This window comes from Ptiloglossa arizonensis, chromosome 1, assembly GCF_051014685.1.
Source record: "Ptiloglossa arizonensis isolate GNS036 chromosome 1, iyPtiAriz1_principal, whole genome shotgun sequence".
Classification (NCBI taxonomy): Eukaryota; Metazoa; Arthropoda; class Insecta; order Hymenoptera; family Colletidae; genus Ptiloglossa; species Ptiloglossa arizonensis.
This window is the reverse complement of record NC_135048.1, coordinates 22,447,276-22,470,360: the sequence shown is the minus strand read 5'-3', so window position 1 is coordinate 22,470,360 and position 23,085 is coordinate 22,447,276. Positions and strand designations below refer to the sequence as shown.

The 23,085-nt window shown below is 40.0% G+C and overlaps 2 protein-coding genes across 2 annotated transcripts in view; one reads left to right on the top strand and one right to left on the bottom strand.

Annotated features, from left to right (window-relative positions):
- The window catches only part of LOC143151594 (uncharacterized), a 188,655-nt gene extending 180,309 nt beyond the window's left edge, over positions 1-8,346 (bottom strand). Inside the window, exon 1 of the mRNA XM_076320905.1 lies at positions 8,327-8,346. The gene's annotated coding sequence lies outside the window, so the exon portion shown is untranslated. The remainder of the gene's footprint in view (positions 1-8,326) is intronic.
- LOC143147317 (uncharacterized) overlaps positions 1-20,403 on the top strand; it is a 43,884-nt gene extending 23,481 nt beyond the window's left edge. The window contains exons 3-4 of the mRNA XM_076312466.1: positions 20,160-20,245; positions 20,355-20,403. Coding sequence (XP_076168581.1) covers positions 20,160-20,245; positions 20,355-20,403 — 135 coding nt within the window. The remainder of the gene's footprint in view (positions 1-20,159; positions 20,246-20,354) is intronic.
- Positions 20,404-23,085: the final 2,682 nt, after the last annotated feature.

The window sequence follows — 23,085 nt, the reverse complement described above, 5'->3', positions numbered from 1 at the left end:
GTTTAACCAATTACCCGCAATCGGTACAAGAATACATCGAGTACCTGCGATTACAGACGTTGCCCCGGAAATATTCAATTTTTTTAATAGATTTTACCACAATTCGATCTGTTTAAAGGAGAACGATGTCAGAGACACCAACAAAATTGCAATTCAATTTCTTCGTTATTTTTCAAACACTTTTATCCCGATCGAAATAATTCGTCATTGAGAATTTACGTAATTCGTTGTGTACGAAAAAAAATTGTGTAAATATTCAATTTCCGTTTCGAGTGAGATTCGCAGTCGATTTAATTAGAGGCTATACGAATTTTAATACCGGTTTGATATACTTTTTGTAGATTTGTAAAGTTTTCCCGTAAAATTAAACGAGATTTTCCCCGATACGTTGTCCACGCGAGTAAATCAACGAGGTTGTCCTCGATCTCGTATTTTCCTCTCTCTCGCGACCGAAATACGAATCATTGTCCACGCGCGACACGGGGTAAGGTGCCACTTATGGATATCTGCCCGGTTATGGATAATTGTCCAATTGCAAAACCTGGGTGCGCGATATCTGGTGCAAGTATCCCTACGGTTGCAAAAATGTCTCCTGTCCCCGGTATAACTTGCGGCATTGTCGTCGAAGAATTCTAAAATCATGTTTCTACGCCCAGTTTAGGTTAGTGTCGGGAAATCGATGTCGAAGAACACTGCTGTAGCGCGACCGAAATCAATTTACAATATTAAAACCAAGAAACACTAAAAATAAGAGAACAAGTATTATTTTCTTCGCGTTACGTTTCGAGTGTACTTGTTAGCCTGGTATGTTTCATTATTATTCTTTTTCCATAAAAAAAAATAAAAATAAGAAAACTATTATTTTCTACGCATTACGATTCGAGTGTACTCGTTAGTCCTTTTGACAACTAGTGCGTTTCATTATTATTTCTTACCATAAAGAAAATAAAAATAAGAAAACTATTATTTTCTACGCATTACGATTCGAATGTACTTATTAGCCTTTCTTTCGTACACTAGTATATTTCATTATTACTTTTTACCATAAAAAATAATCTAAAATAGAATATCACTAAACGTTACTCGCAACTCTTCTTCTACACTTAATATAAAATTATTGCCTCGAACGATTCGAATGTATTCTTCATTATTTCCTCTCTCCGAATATCTATTAATATTTCGACCATAAATAGTAACCCAAAATATAAAATTTGTAAGTCTAATTTTCCCCTGTATTTAATACAAGATTATTACCTCAAAACCAGATCGATACTCTCTTTCTCTCTTTACAACAGTGCACTTTTGTCACCACGTACAACCGCGAGAAATAATTCAAAATACAATACCGTTAAACATTTTCCATATCCGACGCTTTCCATTCCGTACAAAGTTATCGAGTACGAAGTTAAATTGATGCAAATTATTGCACGATCGATAATTCGTCGTTCTAATATTTAATAAACCCGATCGGTGGTACGGTCGCGTCATAATCCTCAATTTTTCGAAGGACAACGGCACGCGGTGGACGTGTACGAATCGGTAATCACGAGCGCGAGATAAACTCGCGTCGGCGGCACGAGGTTTCGCGATCGAGCAACCCGCAACACCGCCGGTTAAATATCTGTAACGTTAAAAAACCAGCGCCCCGATAAAGACGGACGTTCTCGCGATACCGTAATCCTCGCGATTAATCCGCGATTTCGCGTTAATTTATTATAGCGCGCCGCGCGATAAATCCGTGAGCTGCGAGCCCGGTGTCCGCCAGCCCGAACACGCGTAATAAAATCGAATATTGAATTCCACGCGGGTTTACGATCTATCGGCATTTCCATCTCGTACGCGCGGCTGCCATCCCATTAATCAATAAACCGCGGGTACCCTCGCGTTCCATTAACGGGCGAAATTCTTCCTCCGCGGCGTAACATTTCTTTCGTGTACGCGATCGCGATACGATCGTTAGGCGTTCGCCCGCGACCGAGCGCGGGATTACGAAGGCTGCGTGATCTTTCCGACACCAACACTACCGGCCCGTGCACCGTGTAACCGCTTACACGCCTCTGTGCAACAATCGTTAAGGTACCGCCGCGTCTACACAAGCGGAGAAACAGAGGGAGAGGAACGCCAGACAGAGGAGAAACGGGGAACAACGGAGACGGAGGGAAAAATCGATGGAGAGAGAAACAGAGGGGGAGAGATGGAGAGAGATATGGATGGGGAGAAAGAGAGACGATGGAGAGAGAAAATGAGAGACTGAGAGGGAGGAAGAGAGATGGAGAGAAATGGATGCAGAGTGGAGAAGAAGAGAGACTGAGAGGGAGGAAGAGAGATGGAGAGAAATAGATACAGAGTGGAGAAGAAGAGAGACAGAGAGGGAGAAAGAGAGATGGAGAGAAATAGATACAGAGTGGAGAAGAAGAGAGACAGAGAGAAATAGATACAGAGTGGAGAAGAAGAGAGACAGATGGAGAGAGAAAATGAGAGGCAGAGAGAAATAGATACAGAGTTGAGAAGAAGAAAGACAGATGGAGAGAGAAAATAAGAGACAGAAATGGAGAAAGAGAGATGGAGAGAAATAGATACAGAGTGGAGAAGAAGAAAGACAGATGGAGAGAGAAAATGAGAGACAGAGATGGAGAAATGGTTGTAGAGAGAGAGAAAAAAGTAGATACAGGGGGAGAGAGAGAGAGAGAGAGAGCTGGTTGCAAAGGATAGGCTGTCTTTGTGGCTGCTGACCGTTCCACGAAACTAGCGAGGCGATTTAATCATTATCGGCAATCTAGCCGAGCGGGCAGAAAGAAAAATCTGGGTCAGACGCGCTCGCGAGCACGGGGCCCGAACCCTGGGCTTCTCTTTCAGTATTCTCGGTTGAAACGCGAAGCGGAAAGCCCCGTGGCCGTGGGGGGGAAATGGAGCGACGGTGCCCCCGAGGTGGAGGAAAATTTTACGTCGGTTGCGAAACATGGAAACACGATGATTTATGGTCTGGGTTAATTATTTTTTCTTTTCTCCTTTTTTTCCCTTTTTTCGTTTCCAGATCGAAGTTGTACCCGCGAGCTGGACACGCGTGCATCGTTTATTACACTCGTATCGACTCTTGCGACACGACGCAGCGAATAGTTCTTCTATTCCATATCGATGGTCTACTATCGTTAATAATTCGATAGATTAATTTTTTTAATTCGTTCGATAGATTTCGGTACCAATCGAATCACCGAGGTTCGATTTCGTTTATGCGTTTTTTCATTCTTTGTGAGAGTTTGTTGAGTATGGTATTAAGGTATGTTCATGCCTTTGGAGGGATCGAGAATCGATTCTTTTTATTCAATTTCTGTCGAGCACCTCTTCAATGTCTACTCTGAAATTTTATACCCGACGAATCGATGATGTTAGAAGACTTTCGTTTCAATTTTGACCTCGTTCCATAATTTCGAAGAGGGTAAATAACTGAATTGTCTCTCAGTTTCGATTATTTACATTCTATCCCATTAGAGATATATTCGTTTTTCTTTATACTTGGCTTATAATTGCACACGGTAATAGATCGCATCGCTTTTACGACTAATTTCATCTCACCCGACCTCTCCTTGAACTTTCCTGCACTCTTGTTAATTATATCGGCGATTATTTCATGCATTTGTGCGAACGATTTCCATTATGTTTTACAAATTTGCAAACGCTGGACGATGTTCCTTTTATTTCGAGGCTGTTCTTATTTTATAATTGTTTCCAAGCTCGATCGCGCCAACGTTAATAGACAATTAACCGAACGATACAACTTCGTCGAGATTATCTCGCGAGTACGTACCAGAACGAAATTTCTCATCGTTACAAAATTTCCAAGTGTATTAATTTCGTTTCCTGTAAACGTATTAGAATTGCAACACCGTAACTTCTCAAATCGATCGAAACATTTAGTATAATCACCACCGGACGGAGCACAGTTTCGCGCCTAATGCCCGCCACTTATCGAAACTTACGCAAGAAATAATATCGAAAAGTGCACACCGTTAAAACTTCCCAGATTTTGCCCAGAAATTCCCCAACCGCGGGCTATCGATCGATCTTCGATACCGGTCACAGTCGTTGGTCGCACTTTACCCAGAATCATCGGTTAAACAAACGTTTTGCGGTGTAACAAAGCATCGAAGACAACAACGACGAAGAGACGCTTTAGAGAGTTGATCAATTTTTTCCTCCATCGTCGCTCGAACGGAACGCATAGTGCAAGCGGTGTGCAAATGCAGCTGCATCCTTCGAGGCTCTTCGTCGAGTTAATACTAAAAGTATCGACTGTGACCGGGTTCTTTTTTTTCTACCTGACTCGGTACGTATCTTTGAAAGTACAGAAGGAAAAGATAAATTAATTCACGGATATAATTATTTTTCAAAAATTGTCACCCCGTATCGCGTGTCAAAGTGACGTTAATAATCGAGCGACTTTAAAGAGAAATTCAAAACGAGTAAAAGTACACTTTTGGTAGTTTTAGCGTTAATATTTCTTTTTTGATAATCGTCACCGAGTATTTCGAGCAAAAACGTCGTTAATAATCGAGCGACTTTAAAGAGAAATTCAAAACGAGTAAAAGTTTATATTTCGTTTTTGATAATCGTCATCGAGTATTTCGAGCAAAAACGTCGTTAATAATCGAGCGACTTTAAAGAGAAATTCAAAACGAGTAAAAATACCCTTTTGGTAGTTTTAATGTTAATATTTCTTTTTTGATAATCGTCATCGAGTATTTCCAACAAAAGTGTCGTTAATAATTAAGTAACTTTGGTAAACCTCTTCGATAGTTTTAACGTTAAGTGCAGCTCCCATTGAAAATTTAAATTCACATTTTTGTATTATTATTTCAAAATTTGTTTCACCGAACATATATACCGTACTATATTGTTCAATAAGTTTTGTCGTTCGATAAAATTGATCGAACAGTATAGTACTAGATTGCTCGATAAGTTTCATCGAACGATAAAACTTATTCAACAAGCTATTACACTTTAAGCAGCACTTGGGTAGAGCGTATAACCGTATTGATTAAATTGACTTCGAATTTGTGTACTTAATGCTACGCGAGCGTAGCGCGGCACTTAACGATCCACAAAAAACCTTAAATACGGCTCTCACGCGTGTCGGTTCACCCCTCTCGCGATCGTTCGTTCTTCTTAGCATTCGTCGAAGGATTATCGACGAAGTTCGAACGGGAAGGTATTTTTCGCGAGGACTGTCTTTTTCATCGTCTCTCTCGCCGGTTTCTCGGTTTAGTAGGCCTTCTGACATTTACCGCCTACCGTGCCCCGAACATCGAACACCGAACGAAGCTCGGTTGTAATTAAATCTGAAACGTACCGTGCAAAAACGACGAATCCCGGTACCGGCGCTAGACGTACAGAACAAAATCTATTCGTGGCTCGTAAACCATGTTTACCGTTGCGATACGGGATTAATCGCCGCGCATTAACGTTTTCACCGTCGTCGATCGTCCCGTTGGAGCGCACCGATTTACTTGCCGGGTTACTCGTCGTTGAAACGCAGAATGCACCGCTTTTACTGCCGTTTTAATAATCGTTTACCTCCGGGAGCGAGCGCGTAATTAGCCAACCAGTGGCCACGTACGTACCTACGTACGTATCTACGTTCAATGAGTAATCCTCTCGGTGGTTTTTTGCCCCGATGGATTTTTCGCTCGCTCACCCGGCGCAATTCCGCGTAAACGATTAACATTTTAAATCCGTAACCTAACCCCCTCCACCGCTCCTCGTTGTCTAGTATCGTTCTTTCCTCCGTTCGATTCACGACTCGCCTCGCGATGGCCAATAAATATTTATTAACGTTCGTGTGTCGGCCCGATCGATCGTCGGGCACGTATGAAAAATGTGTAACGCGTTATATGACGAGGCGTATTCTACGGTCTATATAGCGCGCGCGAGCGAGCGAACGAGCGAACGAGCGAACGAGCGAACGAGCGAACGAGCGAGCGTACGGCGGTGTGCTGGCGCGGAAACGGTTGCTCAAAACCGACGATTGCGTTCGTCCGCGCGAAATTGCGCCGCCATTGCTCTGGAAATATTCTCCACGGACTCTCCACGTCGTTCGGATAATCACCGATTCTTTCGTAATCGATATTTAGGAACACGGTGGGAACTTTAGATATTAGCTCCGGGGAGACAGAGAGAGAGACACCGGAATTTATGGCGCGCTTTAACCGGGGTTGGTATTTATTCGGGAGGAGAATAATCGCGCGAATCTCGACGAGACGCGTACGGAGGAATCGGTCTCTCGAATGTTACAGCGTGCGATTATTTACGCAATATGGCTGCCGCGAAGACAGGGGATCCTCGTGGAGCGCAATGTGAGGGTAATATTGGGTTTTTGTAACTTTTAGAACGTTTAGCATCGAATGTCCTGGTACAGATTTTGAGGGTAATATTGCGTTTTTGTAACTTTTACAACGTTTATCGTCGAATGTCCTAGTACAGATTTTGAGGGTAATATTGGGTTTTTGTAACTTTTAGAACGTTTATCGTCGAATGTCCTGGTACAGATTTTGAGGGTAATATTGCGTTTTTGTAACATTTAAAACGTTTAACGTTGAATATCCTGGTACAGATTTTGAGAGTAATATTGGGTTTTTGTAACTTTTAGAACGTTTATCGTCGAATGTCCTGGTACAGATTTTGAGGGTAATATTGCGTTTTTGTAACTTTTAGAACGTTTAACATTGAATGTCCTGGTACAGATTTTGTCATTTTACTACGAGTGTGATAATACAGGGAGTTAGTTCTTTTAAAATATACCGATGGTTTTTTAAACATATGTTGATCAAGTTTCTGGGGTTATCATTGGTGAGTATCGTATAAGTATCGTTAATAGTTAAACTTGTACTTGGAGTTACACGGGTACGGTTGTTTGATTTATCCGCAAATTAGTTTACACCGGGAAAATGACTTTTAAGCCCACAGTGTTCCCAGGCTCGTTTCTTACCCGCGCGTCGAAGTCCCCGGATCTTGGAATCATATTTTCTTCATCGAGTCACCGTGTACCATTATTATTACGTTAAGTCGCGGTTAATATTACTTTGCTCCAGAAAATATTGACCGAGTTAATAACAGCCAGCGCTTGATCGTACGCTTTCGAATAGAAAATAACTTAAGTGAAATGTTTTGAATTGTTCATGTAGGAAAGTATATTTTATCCTTACTGTTTAGTATAATTAACGAGGTTCGAGGATAAATTTCAATGCCAACGATTGGACGCTCGAAACTTTCCAATTACGTTGAAAAAGAATTAGTTCCTCTTGTTTGCCCTTCTGTCGAATCTTCTTCGTTTTAAACGATTAAAGTTGTTAACCCGATCGAGTCACCCAGACCTTATTTCCACTACTGGGAATCGATTAAAATTGTCGTTTAAATCTTCCTGCGTTTCATTTTGCGCGCGATATATTCCACGTGGATTAAAGTTGTTAACCCGATCGAGTCACCCGGACGATATTTCCACTACCGTGAGTCGATTAGAATTGTCGTTTAAATCTTCGAGCGTTTAATTTCGTGCGCGATAAATTCCTCTCGGTTTCTAGCCGGTCGGTTATGTTAATAATATCGATACGAATTACGCGTTGTAGTCTCGGTAAGTGAATCGTCGAGGTTCGTTCACGTGGGCTCGTTTGCTCTATAGTCCGTAACAACGCAAGGTTGACGAAACTTTTGTGTGTTCCTTTAATTGACTCGCGTAGGACTGATCAAATAATGCCCGCGGGTAAAACATCACGGCCCACGCTTTCTTTTCTCATTATACGAGCCGTGCGCGCCTATTACGAGGTGCTGCTGCATGCAATTGATTACTTCTACATTTTATCACACTTTTTACGGCGGCCTATTTCATAATTACGCTCCGCGGCGTTGTATATTGAAACTTAAGATATACACGTCCGCGGCGCGCCGACGACTCGGATTTCTCGCCGCTGAATATCGACGATTATTTCCCGGCTAATGTCCAGAATGAAGTTAACTTTCCTGGATGGAAATAACGATCGGATGTTTGCATTCAGCAGTGATGAAATCTACGGTGGGGCTCCACTTAGGCGAAGTAATGGAGGCGAACTTCGTTTGCATCGAATGAAAGTTCGGAATTAGAAAATTTGCCACAATTGTGGCACAGGAATTGGAGAGGCAGCGACGGTCTCTTGATAATTGCTCGAATTAAGAGCAATTTCGATTTAGGAATCGCTGGACGGGCACGTTGCTTGAAAATGTTTCTCTCGTCGCGAGTAGAACGCGGTGGAAACGAAAAATCGAGATTGACAATTTGCGGAAGATGTGCAACAAATACCTTGAAGCACCATGAAAGCGTGGATTCTTCAGTTCATCTTAAGAGCCGTGGAAGTTCCATTAGAAAGATGAAGATGAAGATGACCAATTTCGAAGGCAACCACTGTGTGCTCCACCTGAAATGAAAGTAATTTTTAGAGTAATTAATTTTTAATTCGATAACACGTACTTCGTTCAGTATTTAATAATAGGATAAAATTCTATCTGTTAATTATTAGTACTGATCCGATGTATTAACAGCATACTTTCTCTTTCTGTGTTTTTACATCACGATCCAAACATTGTACATTTTGTCTTTCTCTCTGTATTGATTATTCTTTTTCTCCGTATATATTATAAATATTCTTTTTTATCTACTAATTATTCCTTCTTTTAAACATCCAGTATAGTAATTTTTCATTTTCCAAATCCCAACTTAGGTACTCTGAACAATTTTTGCTTCACCCAAATATTCACTTTACGTTTTTCTTCATTTACAACTAAAAAGGGTCGGATCGTTCGAAACATATTTACATTTAACCTTCAAACGCATACGATTGCACAAGTGCAACGTGTTTCTCTATTCTTCGTACACGTAGAAATATCTACGTATAGTAGAAGTATCTACTAATAATTAGATACTCAAGACATATTTCTACGACACATTCTTATCACTTTAAATTCACTCCCCCTTCTAATATCTACCAATACTGCACACAATTACTAAAATAATTTCATCAACCTTATTTACAATTTTTTAAAAGAATATACACTCAACCGTCAAATTCATCCCTTGTCGAATCGATTTCTGTTCTTGGTCGTAATTCCATCGTACGGTACACGTTGAAAGAAAAATATGTAGATTTTTAAAACACGCCGAAGGAACCGGGAAACGTTTGGTGCGCGACATGGTCAAGCGAGACACCCCGTAAATAAAACGATGTCGAATTTCACCTTTGTACGGGGAAACGAGCGCCGGTACTACCTGCCGGGTCAGAGTCGTTGCAAAAATCGATTTATCGTCTACAGGTTCGTTGCACACGTGCAACCGAACATCCGTATCTCTATCGTATATCACGATAACGTTATTAAGGGGCAATGAAACGTGTCCCGTGCCACTTAACGATGGCGAAGAGGCCGACTGCGAGTTCTCGGGTACACGTATATGAATTAGTGCGTCGAACGAAAGCGTTGCGCAATTAACGGGGGTGGCGTATGAATTATGTTGCGTTTCGTGCACAGCGGAAGGCGGTCAAGCGATAAATTGATTGCGTCAGATCGATAATCAAATTTGACAGTTATAACGGCAGGTTGATCGGTATTGCTCAACGTCCGTGGCTCGTTTCAGTTTCACGAGCTCGAATTTGTCTCCCGAGTCGTGGCCGCGTCGTTATTTCCTCCGCGGGGCGACAAGTGGAAACATCGCGGTCGTAAATTTTCCCGAAACGCGAAACACACGACTGGAAACGTAAATGAAGTTTTTTCATCCGGGAAAACTTCGAGACAGATCGAATCTCCCGCTTGGGAATTCGAAACTCCCGATCTGACTTTCCAAAGCGCGAAATTCTCCGTTTACGTTTCGACGGAGCACTATAAACGAGAAACTATAAACGAGAAAGATAAAACACGTGAAAGATAAAAAATATTTTACAGTAGTGAACTAATGGAGAGACGCACAAAGTGTTCGAGTGATGTAACAATCGTTCTTTCGATATTAAACTTCGTTTATTCGAGTAAAAACGAAGAGAATATACGTACCCATTTTTTTTTTTAATATTTAAGGATTCTTCGTGACGGTTGTATTGCGTAAATAATTGTATATTAGAGCATTCGGACATGGGTCTAATGTAAACGTTAAAGGAACAGTTCACGGTGTTGTTGTTGGAAGAATTTGCGAATTGATCAAGTTTTAAGATACGTGTCTTCTCTAAATATTGAGAAAACAGTTTATGGCAATGATTGGAAGATTTTGCGAATTAATGTAATTCTAGGAGGTGTTTCTTTGCCACGTGTACAGTGGATTGCCACGATGGACAGTTAATTTCCAGAGCTCACCTTCGATAATAAAATTGTTTTTTTCCCCTCCACCAAGATGGAAAGTTGACTCGATTGATTGATTTTAAACGGTTCGCGCATTTGGTTCTCGGCGTCGAGTTCAACGTCGCTAATACACACAGTTTGTGTCATCATTTCGCGCGTCCAGCTCGCATAGTAATTGGTAGGTCGTAAATGCATTCGACTTTAGGACCTGTGTCCGGGAAGGAATTAACATAACTTACTGTTACGTATTATGGGCCAATGCGCTAATAACTTAACGCGATAACTATCTTGACGCGTCCATAAAATTGGGTTTCATGGGTCTACGACCTTTTTGCACTTCATGATTCTTCGCTACGGTGCGTTCAGAAATTGAATAACGATTTGCATTGAATTTTGACCCGTTACGGCTCTCATTTGCATTTCAAAAGGAGTGGATTCCAGTTAGCTGGCTATCTCGATGCAATATTTAACGCGTTACACTTGTATTTAATTACGAAAAGTACAGTACCCTTATTAGTTGCGTTGCAGTGTCGCGAATCTAAACACAGGATGATAAGATTCAAGTTACGAGTATATTCCGCTCGATACGATTAATGGATCACACGTTTGAACAATAACCTGGCGGAATATCCACCATTTTGAATAGTGTTTCCAGTAAGTGGACGAACTAGGTGTTCCGAAAGAAGAATTTCAATTTTTTCGAGCAATGGACGTAACATGGACGTCTTCAACTATCGAATATCATACTGAGCAATAATCATTTGTACAAATGATCATGAAAATATTTTTGCCAGTTCATATAGCATTTAGTCTATTTTCAAAGCAAGATTCAAGCATGGATCGAAAATGGTGCACAAGCTTTGCCTTTGTAGTTGGAAACCACTTATCTCTGTTCTGGAAACTCATCTAAACAATTCACGAGTTAGACGAACTTCCATTGTATCGACAAATGAAAGATCAACGATCGAAACTCTTCGAGAGAGTATTGTTAACGAATCGGTGAGATTCTCACGATGAAAATGAAACCAAACCTCGTTCCAACTATTTTTATTCCTATATTGTACGAATCGTTTTGAAAAAACTTTCAATTGAAGAAAATTAAAAAAGAAAAGAGCGAATCGACTCTTGTTTGTATTTCTTTCAATCCGTTGATACATCGTCGATAGAAAATATACAAATTTTAATTCGTTTTATCGCTCCTCCTCCTTAAGTTGTCGACCATTGTAACACGTTCGTGTTTGGTATCGTTTTCGTCGTAAGAATCTCGTGGATTCGATTCGATTGCAGAAATTTTCTAATGACGATCAAAAGAGAAAAAAGAACTTTTACGTCCCTGCTACGGTATCTCATTAGTAATCCGAGACACCGTCGGTCGCGTGTCGGAGATAACGTCGCGGCTTCGAGCCAGCAGTTCCGAGAAGTGGTGGGGCTAACTTTACGGCACAATGACGGAGAGAAATTGTGACACGAAGAAAAAAAAAATTATCGTCGACCTATACTCCGGCTCGGATTCCTGGTGGAATTGCGCCAATTTCCAGCGACGAAACTGATCCAAGAATCCTTACAGTTGCTCTAGACTGGAGTCTAGGTTCTTTGGTACCTACCATCGATGATCTGAATACAACCAAAGGATTCACAATCGGTTATTCCAAGTCACAGCTTCCTGATAATGGTAAAGTAGAAACTTTTATGGTTTGTGATCTGAGAAGCTTTGAGTGTGAGTTTCATGGGTACCGAGATTTTTATCTGTAACTTCATTCGTTGAAGATTACAGACTTTGGAAGTGTTTACCTTCTAGTGTTCACGAATACGATATGAACAACCAAAGGATTCATAATTGATTATTCTAAATCATAGCTTCCTGATAATGGTAAAGTAGAAACTTTTATAGTTTGTGATCTGAAGACCTTTGAGTGTGAGTTTCATGGGTACCGAGATTTTTATCTGTAACTTCATTCATCGAAGATTACAGACTTTGGAAGTATTTATCACCTAGTGTCCAGGAATACGATAAGAGGACTCGAGTATTTTGGGTCAAAATCTTCTGGTAGTTGTAGATGATGGGCAGTAGATTCTTCTATACTTTGTGATCTTCTGACTTAATCCTTAACTCTTCTGGCCAGTGAGGTTAAGGGTTCATAATCTGTGAGTTTCATGGGTACTGAAACTTTCATCTATACCCCATTGATCAAAGATCACAGACTATAAAAGTGTATACCATTTAGTATTCACGAATACGACAAGAGGACTCAATTAGTTTGGGTCAGACTCTTCTGAAAGTTGTAGATACTAGACAGTAGATTCTTTTATACTTTATGATCTCCTGACCAGTGGAGTTAAAGGTCTATAGTCTGAGTCTAAGTTTGTGATCTCCTGATCAGTGGGGTTAAGAGTCCATAATCTGTGAGTTTCATGGGTACCGAAACTTTTATCTATACCCTATTCATCAAAGATCACAGACTAAAAATATATACCATCTAGTATTCACGAATACGATAAGAAGACTCAATTATTTTAGATCAGACCCTTCTGATGGCGATGAATACTAGAAGATAGATATTTTTATAGTTTGTGATCTTCTGATCAGTGAAGTTAAACTTTTATCTGTAAATTTGTCTGACACTAGCCATTGTGTCTAACCCCTGATCAAAGATCGCTAACTTACAGAAGTATCTATCCTCTAGTATCCAGCACTACCAGGATGTCCAACTTGGAATAACTAAACCTCTCATCGAGGTCATGCTTACGGATGACTCTTAACTCCACTTTACAAAGTAGTTACAAGGATGTTTATTCTTAGGTCGTTCTTGCTGTTCAAGTCTAACAAATGATTCCATCAGGGATATGAGCCTTAGGGTCCAATAGTCTAGTCAACCATGAGTGCTACGGCGCGGAACTATCTTTCAATGTACACCTATACTGTACACGATGATATTTTTTGTTCGTGACCTGCTGAACACGTGGGCTCAGTTTATCGAATACCTATCACCTAACACCCTGTGCACAATATGTATTTATATGTTATCTTAAACTGCACGGAATAGAGATGAATTTTAACCAACTTCTCAAGATTTTCACACTACTGAAAAATTGTCGATTATCGCCACGTCAGCCTCGCCTCGAAGTCCACTCTAGACGCAACAATGGGGATGAAAATTTACGTCGCGAGTAATCAACGTAGAAAATCATAAAAAGATAAAATTAATGTCGGTACGGAACTCGTTTTCAATAGAAATATACTGTACGTGATATTTTTTATTCAACTTTTCGAGATTTCCACGACCCTAGAAAATTACAATTTTTCGTCGTATTAGCCTCGCGTTAAAATCGGCTCGCGACGCGATAGTTAATTTTGGGGGATAAAAGTGTGTTTTCTGTGTTTAGTCAACGCGGAAAATCGCGGAAACGACAACCCTAAAAAATTGCAGATTTGCGTCACGTCAGCCATGCATTAAAGTCTCGTCACGACACGAGGAGTAGTTCGAGAATAAAAATTTGCTCCGCAAGCAATCAACGCGGGGAAAGAGCGCACCGTTCGTACAAGACACTCTTTCAATGCAAATCTTTAGTGTATATGATAATTTCTTGTTCGCTAATCTCTCAAGATTCTCATAATCCTAAAGAATTGCATATTAGTCTCATGCTCGCGACGCGATGGTTAATTCGAGCGATAAAAACTCACCCTGCGGGTAATCGGCGCGGAGAGTCGCGGACAAAAGGAGTACTCTGTATACAGAACTCTTTTACAATGCAAATCTTCGGTGTGTGTAATAATTTTTTGTTCGTCAACTTCTCGAGATTTCCACATGTTTAAAAAATTGCAATTTCTTCTTATATTGACCTCGTACTGAAATTTGATTACGATGGTTTCTTTAGGCAATAAAATTTTGCTTCGTGTATAATCAGTGTGAATTTTAAAAACTTGACAATTTTAAAAAATTGCGGATTATCGTTACGTCAGCCACGCGTTGAAATCCAGGATAGTTCGAGCGATAAAAATTCATCCAGCGATGGTTAGTTCGAGCAAGAAAAATTCATCCCATTTTCTATCCTTAATTAAATTATTTGGTTGTTCGGAAAGTCATTTCGTTTTTTTCGGTGGAAACGAAACACGATTTCTTTAGAGTGTATAAACATTTTATTAAATTATATATTCTCCATTTTGGAAAACGAAATCACTTTTCAAAACAATCCAATATTATTTCACTAAGTACGTGTAAACTTTTCGCATTTTTCAACCTTAAATCTACAACAGTAACGAAATCCACTCGCGATGGTTCCTTCGGAAGATAAAAGTTTGTTCCATGTAAGCATAGAAAATGGCGACCAACTCTATAAGATTGCAGATTTTCGTCACGTGAGCCGCGCGTTAAAATCCGCGACATTTCGAGCGATAAGAATTCACCCTGCGGGTAATCCGCGCGGAAATCACAGAAAAAGAAAGTACTCTGTATACAGAACTCTTTTTCAATCTAAATCTTCGGTATATATAATAATTAAAAAAATTCTATTTCTTATTTTCAATCCTCAATGAAATTACTATTTCACTAAACACGTGTAAACTGTGCACATTTTTCAACCTTAAATCTACAATAATAATGAAATCCACTCGCGATGGTTTCTTCAAAAGATAAAAGTTTCTTTCGTGTAAGCGTGTAAGCATTTTCTAATCCAGAACATGGGCAATCAACCCTAAAAGATTGCAGATTGTCGTCACGTGATCCGCGCGTTGAAACCCGCGACATTTCGAGCGATAAGAATTCACCCTGCGGGTAATCCGCGCGGAAATCACAGAAAAAGAAAGTACTCTGTATACAGAACTCTTTTTCAATCTAAATCTTCGGTGTATATAATAATTAAAAAAATTCTATTTCTTATTTTCTATCCTCGATTAAATTACTATTTCACCAAACACCTGTAAACTGTAGTTGCTTTTTAACCTTAAATCTACAACAATATCGAAATTCACTCATGATGGTTCCCTCAAAAGATAAAAGTTTATTTCGCGTCAGCGTAGAAAATGGGCAATCAACCGTAAAAGATTACAGATTGTCGTCACGTGATCCGCGCGTTGAAACCCGCGACATTAATATATAATTATAATATAATTCTAATAATATATAATTAATGTATAATTCTTAACGATAAGAATTCACCCTGCGGGCGATCCGCGCGGAAAATCGCGGAAAAAGAGCGTATTGTCGTCGCGTCCGCGACGCGAAGCGGATTCTGGGTTAGCTCCAAAATAGGAGCCGGAGCCGCGTCGCACGAGCGAGAAAGTTGCAGCGGTGGAACGATGCGCGGGGTATTCCGGCTTGCGTGACTTCTTCTTCAATTTACGATTTCAGCGTACCGCTCCCGAGATTCTTCGAAGCGATACTTTCCCTCGCGCGCGTCGAAAACTGGACGCGATGCGGTTTAATGGCGTTCCGCGGCAAGAAATGAAAAGAAAAAAAAGAAAAGAAAAGAAAGAAAAGAAACGGAAAGAGACAACCGTCGGTACCTTACGGTGGAAATTGACGTCGTCGGCGGATTCTTCGGTCGCTTTTACGCGCATTCGCGGAGGAAAAGCCAACGCTGAGCTAGAAACGCGGAGGGAGTAACTCTGTTTTTCACGGCTGTAAATATGAGACGGAGTCCGCGCGGTGTCGCGTCAACCGGCTCGTAAATTTCCCGCCGCGGACCGAAACACGCGATTTACGATACTCGCGTTACACAGCGCTTCCCGCTTTCCAGTCGGCAATTTTTTCACGCCGGTTTCGAGCGACTGGAATCACCGCCACCGTTTACGCCGCGCGTACGATGGCCCATTTAGCGTTGATTGCATCGAAAACGTTTATCGATCTCCGATCTATAATTACACGCTACCGAAGACTTACGAGCGACCTAACCGCGGTCAATTTAACCACGAGTGTCCCGTTTGCGAAATTTATAACAATACTTTTCTACGTCACTTGGCCAAGTGTTCTTCCTCGCGACTCGAGAAGATACAATGCGAATTCGTACCAGTTTTTCTCCTACATAATTCTTTTGGCAATATTGCTTTATACAACTATAGTTACGTTGTGTATAATTTTGACTACGTACGAATTCAATGTGAAAAGTGTAATTACTTATTTTATTTATTCCACGATTGAGATTTATCGCGATAATGAATATTTACTATTAACGATTCTCGTGCTTCGTAGACGTCCTTCGAAATGGACGCGTTGAATCGAAGACGTTTAGATTCGGTGAACTTTGTCCGCCATTGACAATTAGTTTGTTGATAGTTCTCTTCTTCCGAATACTATTTCAAACGTTTCATTTCGAGCGCAATCTCGACTTAATTGTGTACTATCTTACCCAGTCCATCGAGGCCTCCGGGTTCGTAATCTTGACGATACTATATTCGTCGTCGGGACAAAAAATCGTCTTTTCGAGAAAAACACGAATTACAAAAGTCTGCTGGAAGGCTGCTCGAGTCCTTCGTGTAAATTTCCAGCGGGAGAGGTCGTCATCGAAATCAAGATCCCCGTATGCGAAAACATCCGTTCTAAATTACCCTTGGAACGACATTTCGGGCCTATTAAAGTATTCACGGCACTGTGAAATTAGCGACTGTCGGAAAAATCCACCGGTAGCTTTATCGTTTAAAAATCGAAACTACTGCCGCTGTACTCCATCGATAACGTTATATTGCCCGTTAGACGTGATATAGGTTTCCTTGCTTCGTCGTTCAACGCGTCATGGAAACTCCATACACCCCAGGGCGGTCTGATAATCTCCGTTCACTGAAAAGCGTTTTAATTTCTGTTCTTACGCGCGATCGCGAATGCTCCGTGTCTCACGAACGAGTATCCTGGATCAAACTTTACAGAACAAATTGAAAATACACTGAAGATTTTTATCGAAGACGAAATTAAGGGAAGAGAACGTACCAGTTGTGGTTACGAGCTGATAGAAGATACAAATTTTATAGTTCGATTGTAATTTCGGATGACCGATTGAAGAAATCGTTGTACTTGAAGGAAACTTTGTAACATGGATTCTGTATGTAGTTCTTAAATCATTGAATTTAGATCATTGAATACTGTCGTGTACCGATTGCTGATAAAGTGAACTAAACTCGAGTTAATTCTTCTTAGTTCTCAGATTAGCAAATTTAGATCATAGAATACTGTTGTGTTCTTAGTGCTAATAAAGAAAACTGTAACGAATGAAATTGTAAGAAAGAAAACTAAAATTAAACTAAAATTGTTGTCCTAATGGCGAGAAAACACTAACAAAGAGATGCTTCTTGCAGGACTCTCTTTAATTTTTCTCAGTTCTCAGATCTGTAAATTTAGCTCACGGAATACTGTTGCACACTAATCGCTAAAGAAGAACTATAATAACAAAATTCAAATACATAAAATTAAATTTTTTATCTTAGTCGCGAAAAAATATCTAAAACGAGATCCTTGTCGCATGACTCTCCTTAATTTTTCTCAGTTCTCAGATCTGTAAATGTAGCTCACAGAATACTATTGCATACTATTCGCTAAAAAAAACTATAATAAGGAAAATTCAAATGCACAAAATTAAATTTTCTATCCCAGGCATAAAAAAATATCTAAAACGAGATCTTTGTCGCAGGACTCTCCTTAATTTTTCTCAGTTCTCAGTTCTCAGATCTGTAAATTTAGCCCGTAGAATATTGTTGCATACTAATCGCTAAAGAAAAATTTCAAATGCACAAAATTAAATTTTCTATCCAAGGCATAAGAAAATATTTAAAACAAGATTTTTGTCGCAGGACTCTCCTTAATTTTTCTCAGTTCTCAGTTCTCAGATCTGTAAATTTAGCCCGTAGAATATTGTTGCATACTAATCGCTAAAGAAAAATTTCAAATACACAAAATTAAATTTTCTATCCCAGGCATAAAAAAATATCTAAAACGAGATCTTTGTCGCAGAACTCTCCTTAATTCTTCTCAATTCCCAGATCTGTAAATTTAGCCCGTAGAATACTATTACACACTAATCGCTAAAGAAAAACTATAATAAAGAAAATTCAAATACACAAAATTAAATCTTCCACCTTAATCGCAAGAAAACATCTAAAACAAGATCCTGGTCGCTTAACTCGAATCTAATTCTTCTCAATTCTCCGATCGTTGAATTCATTTTAGAACGTTATCGGGTTCCGATCGTTAATAAGAGGAACGGTAATAAAGAATCTCCGTTCGAGGCGCGAGCTTACACACGTAATACGAGATCCTCGTGGCGTAACGCGCGTTAATTAATTCGTCGATTTTTGTCGCGCCCGAGGTTGCGGGCTTCTTCCGCGTCGGCACCGCGTGGCGTTGTCCCCGGACGTGATAACTGAATTAATCGCTATCTTAATCGATTATGTACACACAGCTACACAGAGATCGCGCGATTAGCCGGGGCCGAACCATCGACGAGCATAAAGCGGTGTCGCGATAGTTGGTTAATAGCCGCGCGGCGTGTTTCGATTCCGCTTCATTGGACAGCCGTATTAACGCTTTTTGCTCAGCCGCTGTCGAAACACGGGGTCGAAGGGCAGCGATATAAATAAAATCTGAGCAACGAGAGTCTCGCGTTTCTGCGGGTAGGTTGTTCGAGGTACGATCACCTTAACCTGTAGCGGTGGATTTCTGCATACTTGCATTCTCGAACAGGGCAAACGCATTCGGTGCATACGCGCGTTTGTAAAAAGAAATCACGGGACCTCGTCTTGCACGTGAATTCGAAAATAATGAAACGCAGACGTGGTTACGTTTCTCGTGATGGTAATAAATGCGACCGGATGGCTCCTGTATTTATTTTAATCTTTCTCGTTATTTGCAAGGATCGAAACACGAGTTTCGTACGTTTGGGACATTTTTACGCGGGAGATTCAAACGAACGTATGAATCGGAGTGCACGTGAATTCGGAAATAATGAAACCCAGACGTGGTTACGTTTCTCGTGATGGTAATAAATGCGACCGGATGGCTCCTGTATTTATTTTAATCTTTCTCGTTATTTGCAAGGATCGAAACACGAGTTTCGTACGTTTGGGACATTTTTACGCGGGAGATTCAAACGAACGTATGAATCGGAGTGCACGTGAATTCGGAAATAATGAAACCCAGACGTGGTTACGTTTCTCGTGATGGTAATAAATGCGACCGGATGGCTCCTGTATTTATTTTAATCTTTCTCGTTATTTGCAAGGATCGAAACACGAGTTTCGTACGTTTGGGACATTTTTACGCGGGAGATTCAAACGAACGTATGAATCGGAGTGCACGTGAATTCGGAAATAATGAAACCCAGACGTGGTTACGTTTCTCGAGATGGTAATAAATGCTCCTGTATTTATTTTAATCTTTCTCATTGGTTCGCAAGGATCGAAACACGAGTTTCGCACGTTCGGGACATTTTTACGCGGGAGATTCAAACGAAGGTATTCGATCAGATTTTTGCTTCTCTGTGTTGGGATTGTAATTGGAGTTTTAGAGAGGAATGCAGAGGGAAATATTATGGATACGATAGAAATTGAATTTAAGAAAATGTAGGTAATTTTAATAAGAATGGAGACAGCTGTAATTATAAATGAATATGTTACAATTTGGTTTTCTTTGCTCTGGACCTCTTTTAGATTTCTAAAATCGAACGAAGAGATTAGAATTTAGGAAGTTTGTGAATTATATTTGTACAAATAACGGACAGTGTCTTCTGATACAGTTTTCTGTGTTTCTGTGTTTTTGCATAGGAAAAAAATAAGAATCGATCAAAGCAATGCAAAAATTATTATTTCGTCCTGTTTTTTTTTTTTTGTTTAGCTAAGACACTTTGACCGGCTCCAGCTCGAGTTGAAGTCAAGATTTCAGCGGGGGGCCAAAGACTTCATTAATGGGCCGTACACAAGGTAAAATTGAACGGGTGGTACAACCGGACAGAGAATAATTGTCATTATTCTACGTGTAAAAGTAAATAGAAGAAAAGAGTACTTTTTAATTCGAAGTTTCTTTTTTCAGTTGGAAAATTCTATCGAGTACGCGTACACTTGACTATCTCCAGAATTAGGTGCGTATTAATAAATAAGGCGTATCAATATCGTACCAAATATCGATGATACATTTATCAACGAATTCACAAGTACGTTGATTCACGTTTACGTTAGAAAGACACTCGAAAGAAAACGTTACTAGGAGAGATAGTCAAGTGCACAGCACAATCAAAATAAGACTTCCATCGAAAGAATATTATTCTCTTTCTTCGACTTACGATAATCCATTCACGAATCAAATGTACATCGCTTATTTTACGTTACACGTATCGTTCCTCGAGTTTTCATTTTTACACGCAGAACAATCCCCCTATCGGATCGCAGCACACGTCCGAGCTCAGCTTGCACGAAACGAAACATTTACAACCAGAATCTCGTCAGTTTCGGGAACGGTGTAGACAATAGAACGAACCCTTTACCGGCATTACGGAAACTCAACGTTACGCGTTCCCAGCCTCGGCTCGAACACGAAATTCCATCCGATGCAACCAAGTTGCTACACCGTGGCACGAGCGAACGACCGCCGCGGCTTGCCAAGGATAATTTTATCCCCCGTCGTGACGGATGATGGATTTTACATTGCTATAAAATCCTGCATTCAATGAACGCGCCCGGGATATGGCACACGGCCGTGGATGCAGCTTAACGACGTCGTCGTCGTCGTCGTCCTCTGCTCGCTGGTCTCCCCGTCGCAAAACGCGGAGACGAGTCGCGGGAGGGAGAATATGCAAGTAACGGTTTAATCGGTTCGAGCGCGCGGTTGTGTTCCAATACGCGCGATTGAGTCGACGTAATTTTATCGGCGCAAAACCTCGCTCGTCGGCGCGGCGTTTCGCAATTTCGCGCGCGTATCGCCAGTCCACGAAATCCGAGTAGACTGCGCGCGACGCGCGACGCGCGACGCGCGGTGTTCACCCCCCACCACGCGGCTACACCGCGATACGTGAGTTTCGCGTAGAGTCGTTTTTACGACCAAGGGAGTCCCGCGGAGTACGTTCAACGCTTTAAACTAGCCGCGTTGGTTTTCTACACTTAACGACGGGAATTACCGATCCTTTTTCGGAATTTTAAGTTTACAACTACCGACAGGTTTTTTGAATGTTAACAGTAGAATTACTAGAGATTTCGGAATGTTAACTCTAGAACTACCGACAGATTTTTGATTGTTGACACTAGAATTACTAGAGATTTCGGAATGTTAACAGTAAAACTACCGATAGATTTTGGAATATTAACAGTAGAACTACCGACAGATCTCTAAATATTAACCCTAGATTTACCGACAGATTTCGGAATATTAACATTAAAAGTACCGACAGATTTTGGAATGTTAACACTAGAATTACCGACAGATTTCGGAATGTTAACGGTAGAACTACCGACAGATTTTTGAATGTTAACAGTAGAATTACCGATAGATTTCGGAATATTAACAGTAGAGCTATCGACAAATTTCGGAATATTAACAGTAGAACTACCGACAGATCTCTAAATATTAACACTAGATGTACCGACAGATTTCGGAATATTAACAGTAGAACTACCGACAGATCTCTAAATATTAACACTAAATTTACCAACAGATTTTGGAATATTAACATTAAAAGTACCGACAGATTTTGGAATATTAACACTAAAATTACCAACAGATTTCGGAATATTAACACAATAACTACCGACAGATCTTAAAATATTAACCCTAGAATTACCGATAGATTTCGGAATATTAATACTAGAACTATCGACAGATTTTCGGGATGCTAACACTATAACTACCGACAAATCTCGAAATATTAACACTACAATTACCGACAAATTTCGGAATATTAACACTAGAACTACCAAAGGAACCAATGTCACCTGTTTCAAACTTCTTTTTAAAATTACTTAATTATTAACGGTATCTCTGCTTACAATATTTGTGGACAGTTATTAAAATAGACAACTAATGGTACTCCTAAATTAATTTTCCCTGGGATATTTTTCACCCCACCGTGAAAAATTAAAATAATTCCGTGCAAGTTGTATAGCGAGACTGTTAATACTGCATTTCATAATTAAATATTTAATTAATATATTTCTTAGTTTTAATTATATATTTTGTATCAATTCATGTATTTAACAACCGCATCTCAAAGAGTTACCCCTTTACTCTCAAAAGGAAGAGTACAATATCGTGTGAAACTCATAGTAAATAAATCAGGGCAAACGTAAGAATTATGAATGAGTCATGTCCGCATTCGTACATTGAAAATATTGGAAAAAAATCATTATGTAATGTCTTCAAAATTAAAAATTAGTGTTCATGAGGACAGTGAGTGACCTTACTGTTGATCATGTCACGCGTTATCGAAACTTAATTTTTAAACCAAAGGGTTAAAACTAACATCAATTGGTCCAAACGTAAGAATCACGAATAATTCTTATCCACATTCCTACGTTGAAATATATTTCCTTCAAAATATTGGAAAGAAACCATTATACAATGTCTTCAAAATTAAAAATTAGCATTCACGAAGACAGTGAGTGACATTCCTGTTGATCATGTCACGCGTTATCGAAACTTCATTTATAAAGCAAAGGGTTAAAACTAACATCGATAATTCCAAACGTAGTAACCACGGATAATTCTTATCCACATTCGTACATTGAAATATATTTTCTTGAAAATATTGGAAAGAAACCATTATACAATGTCT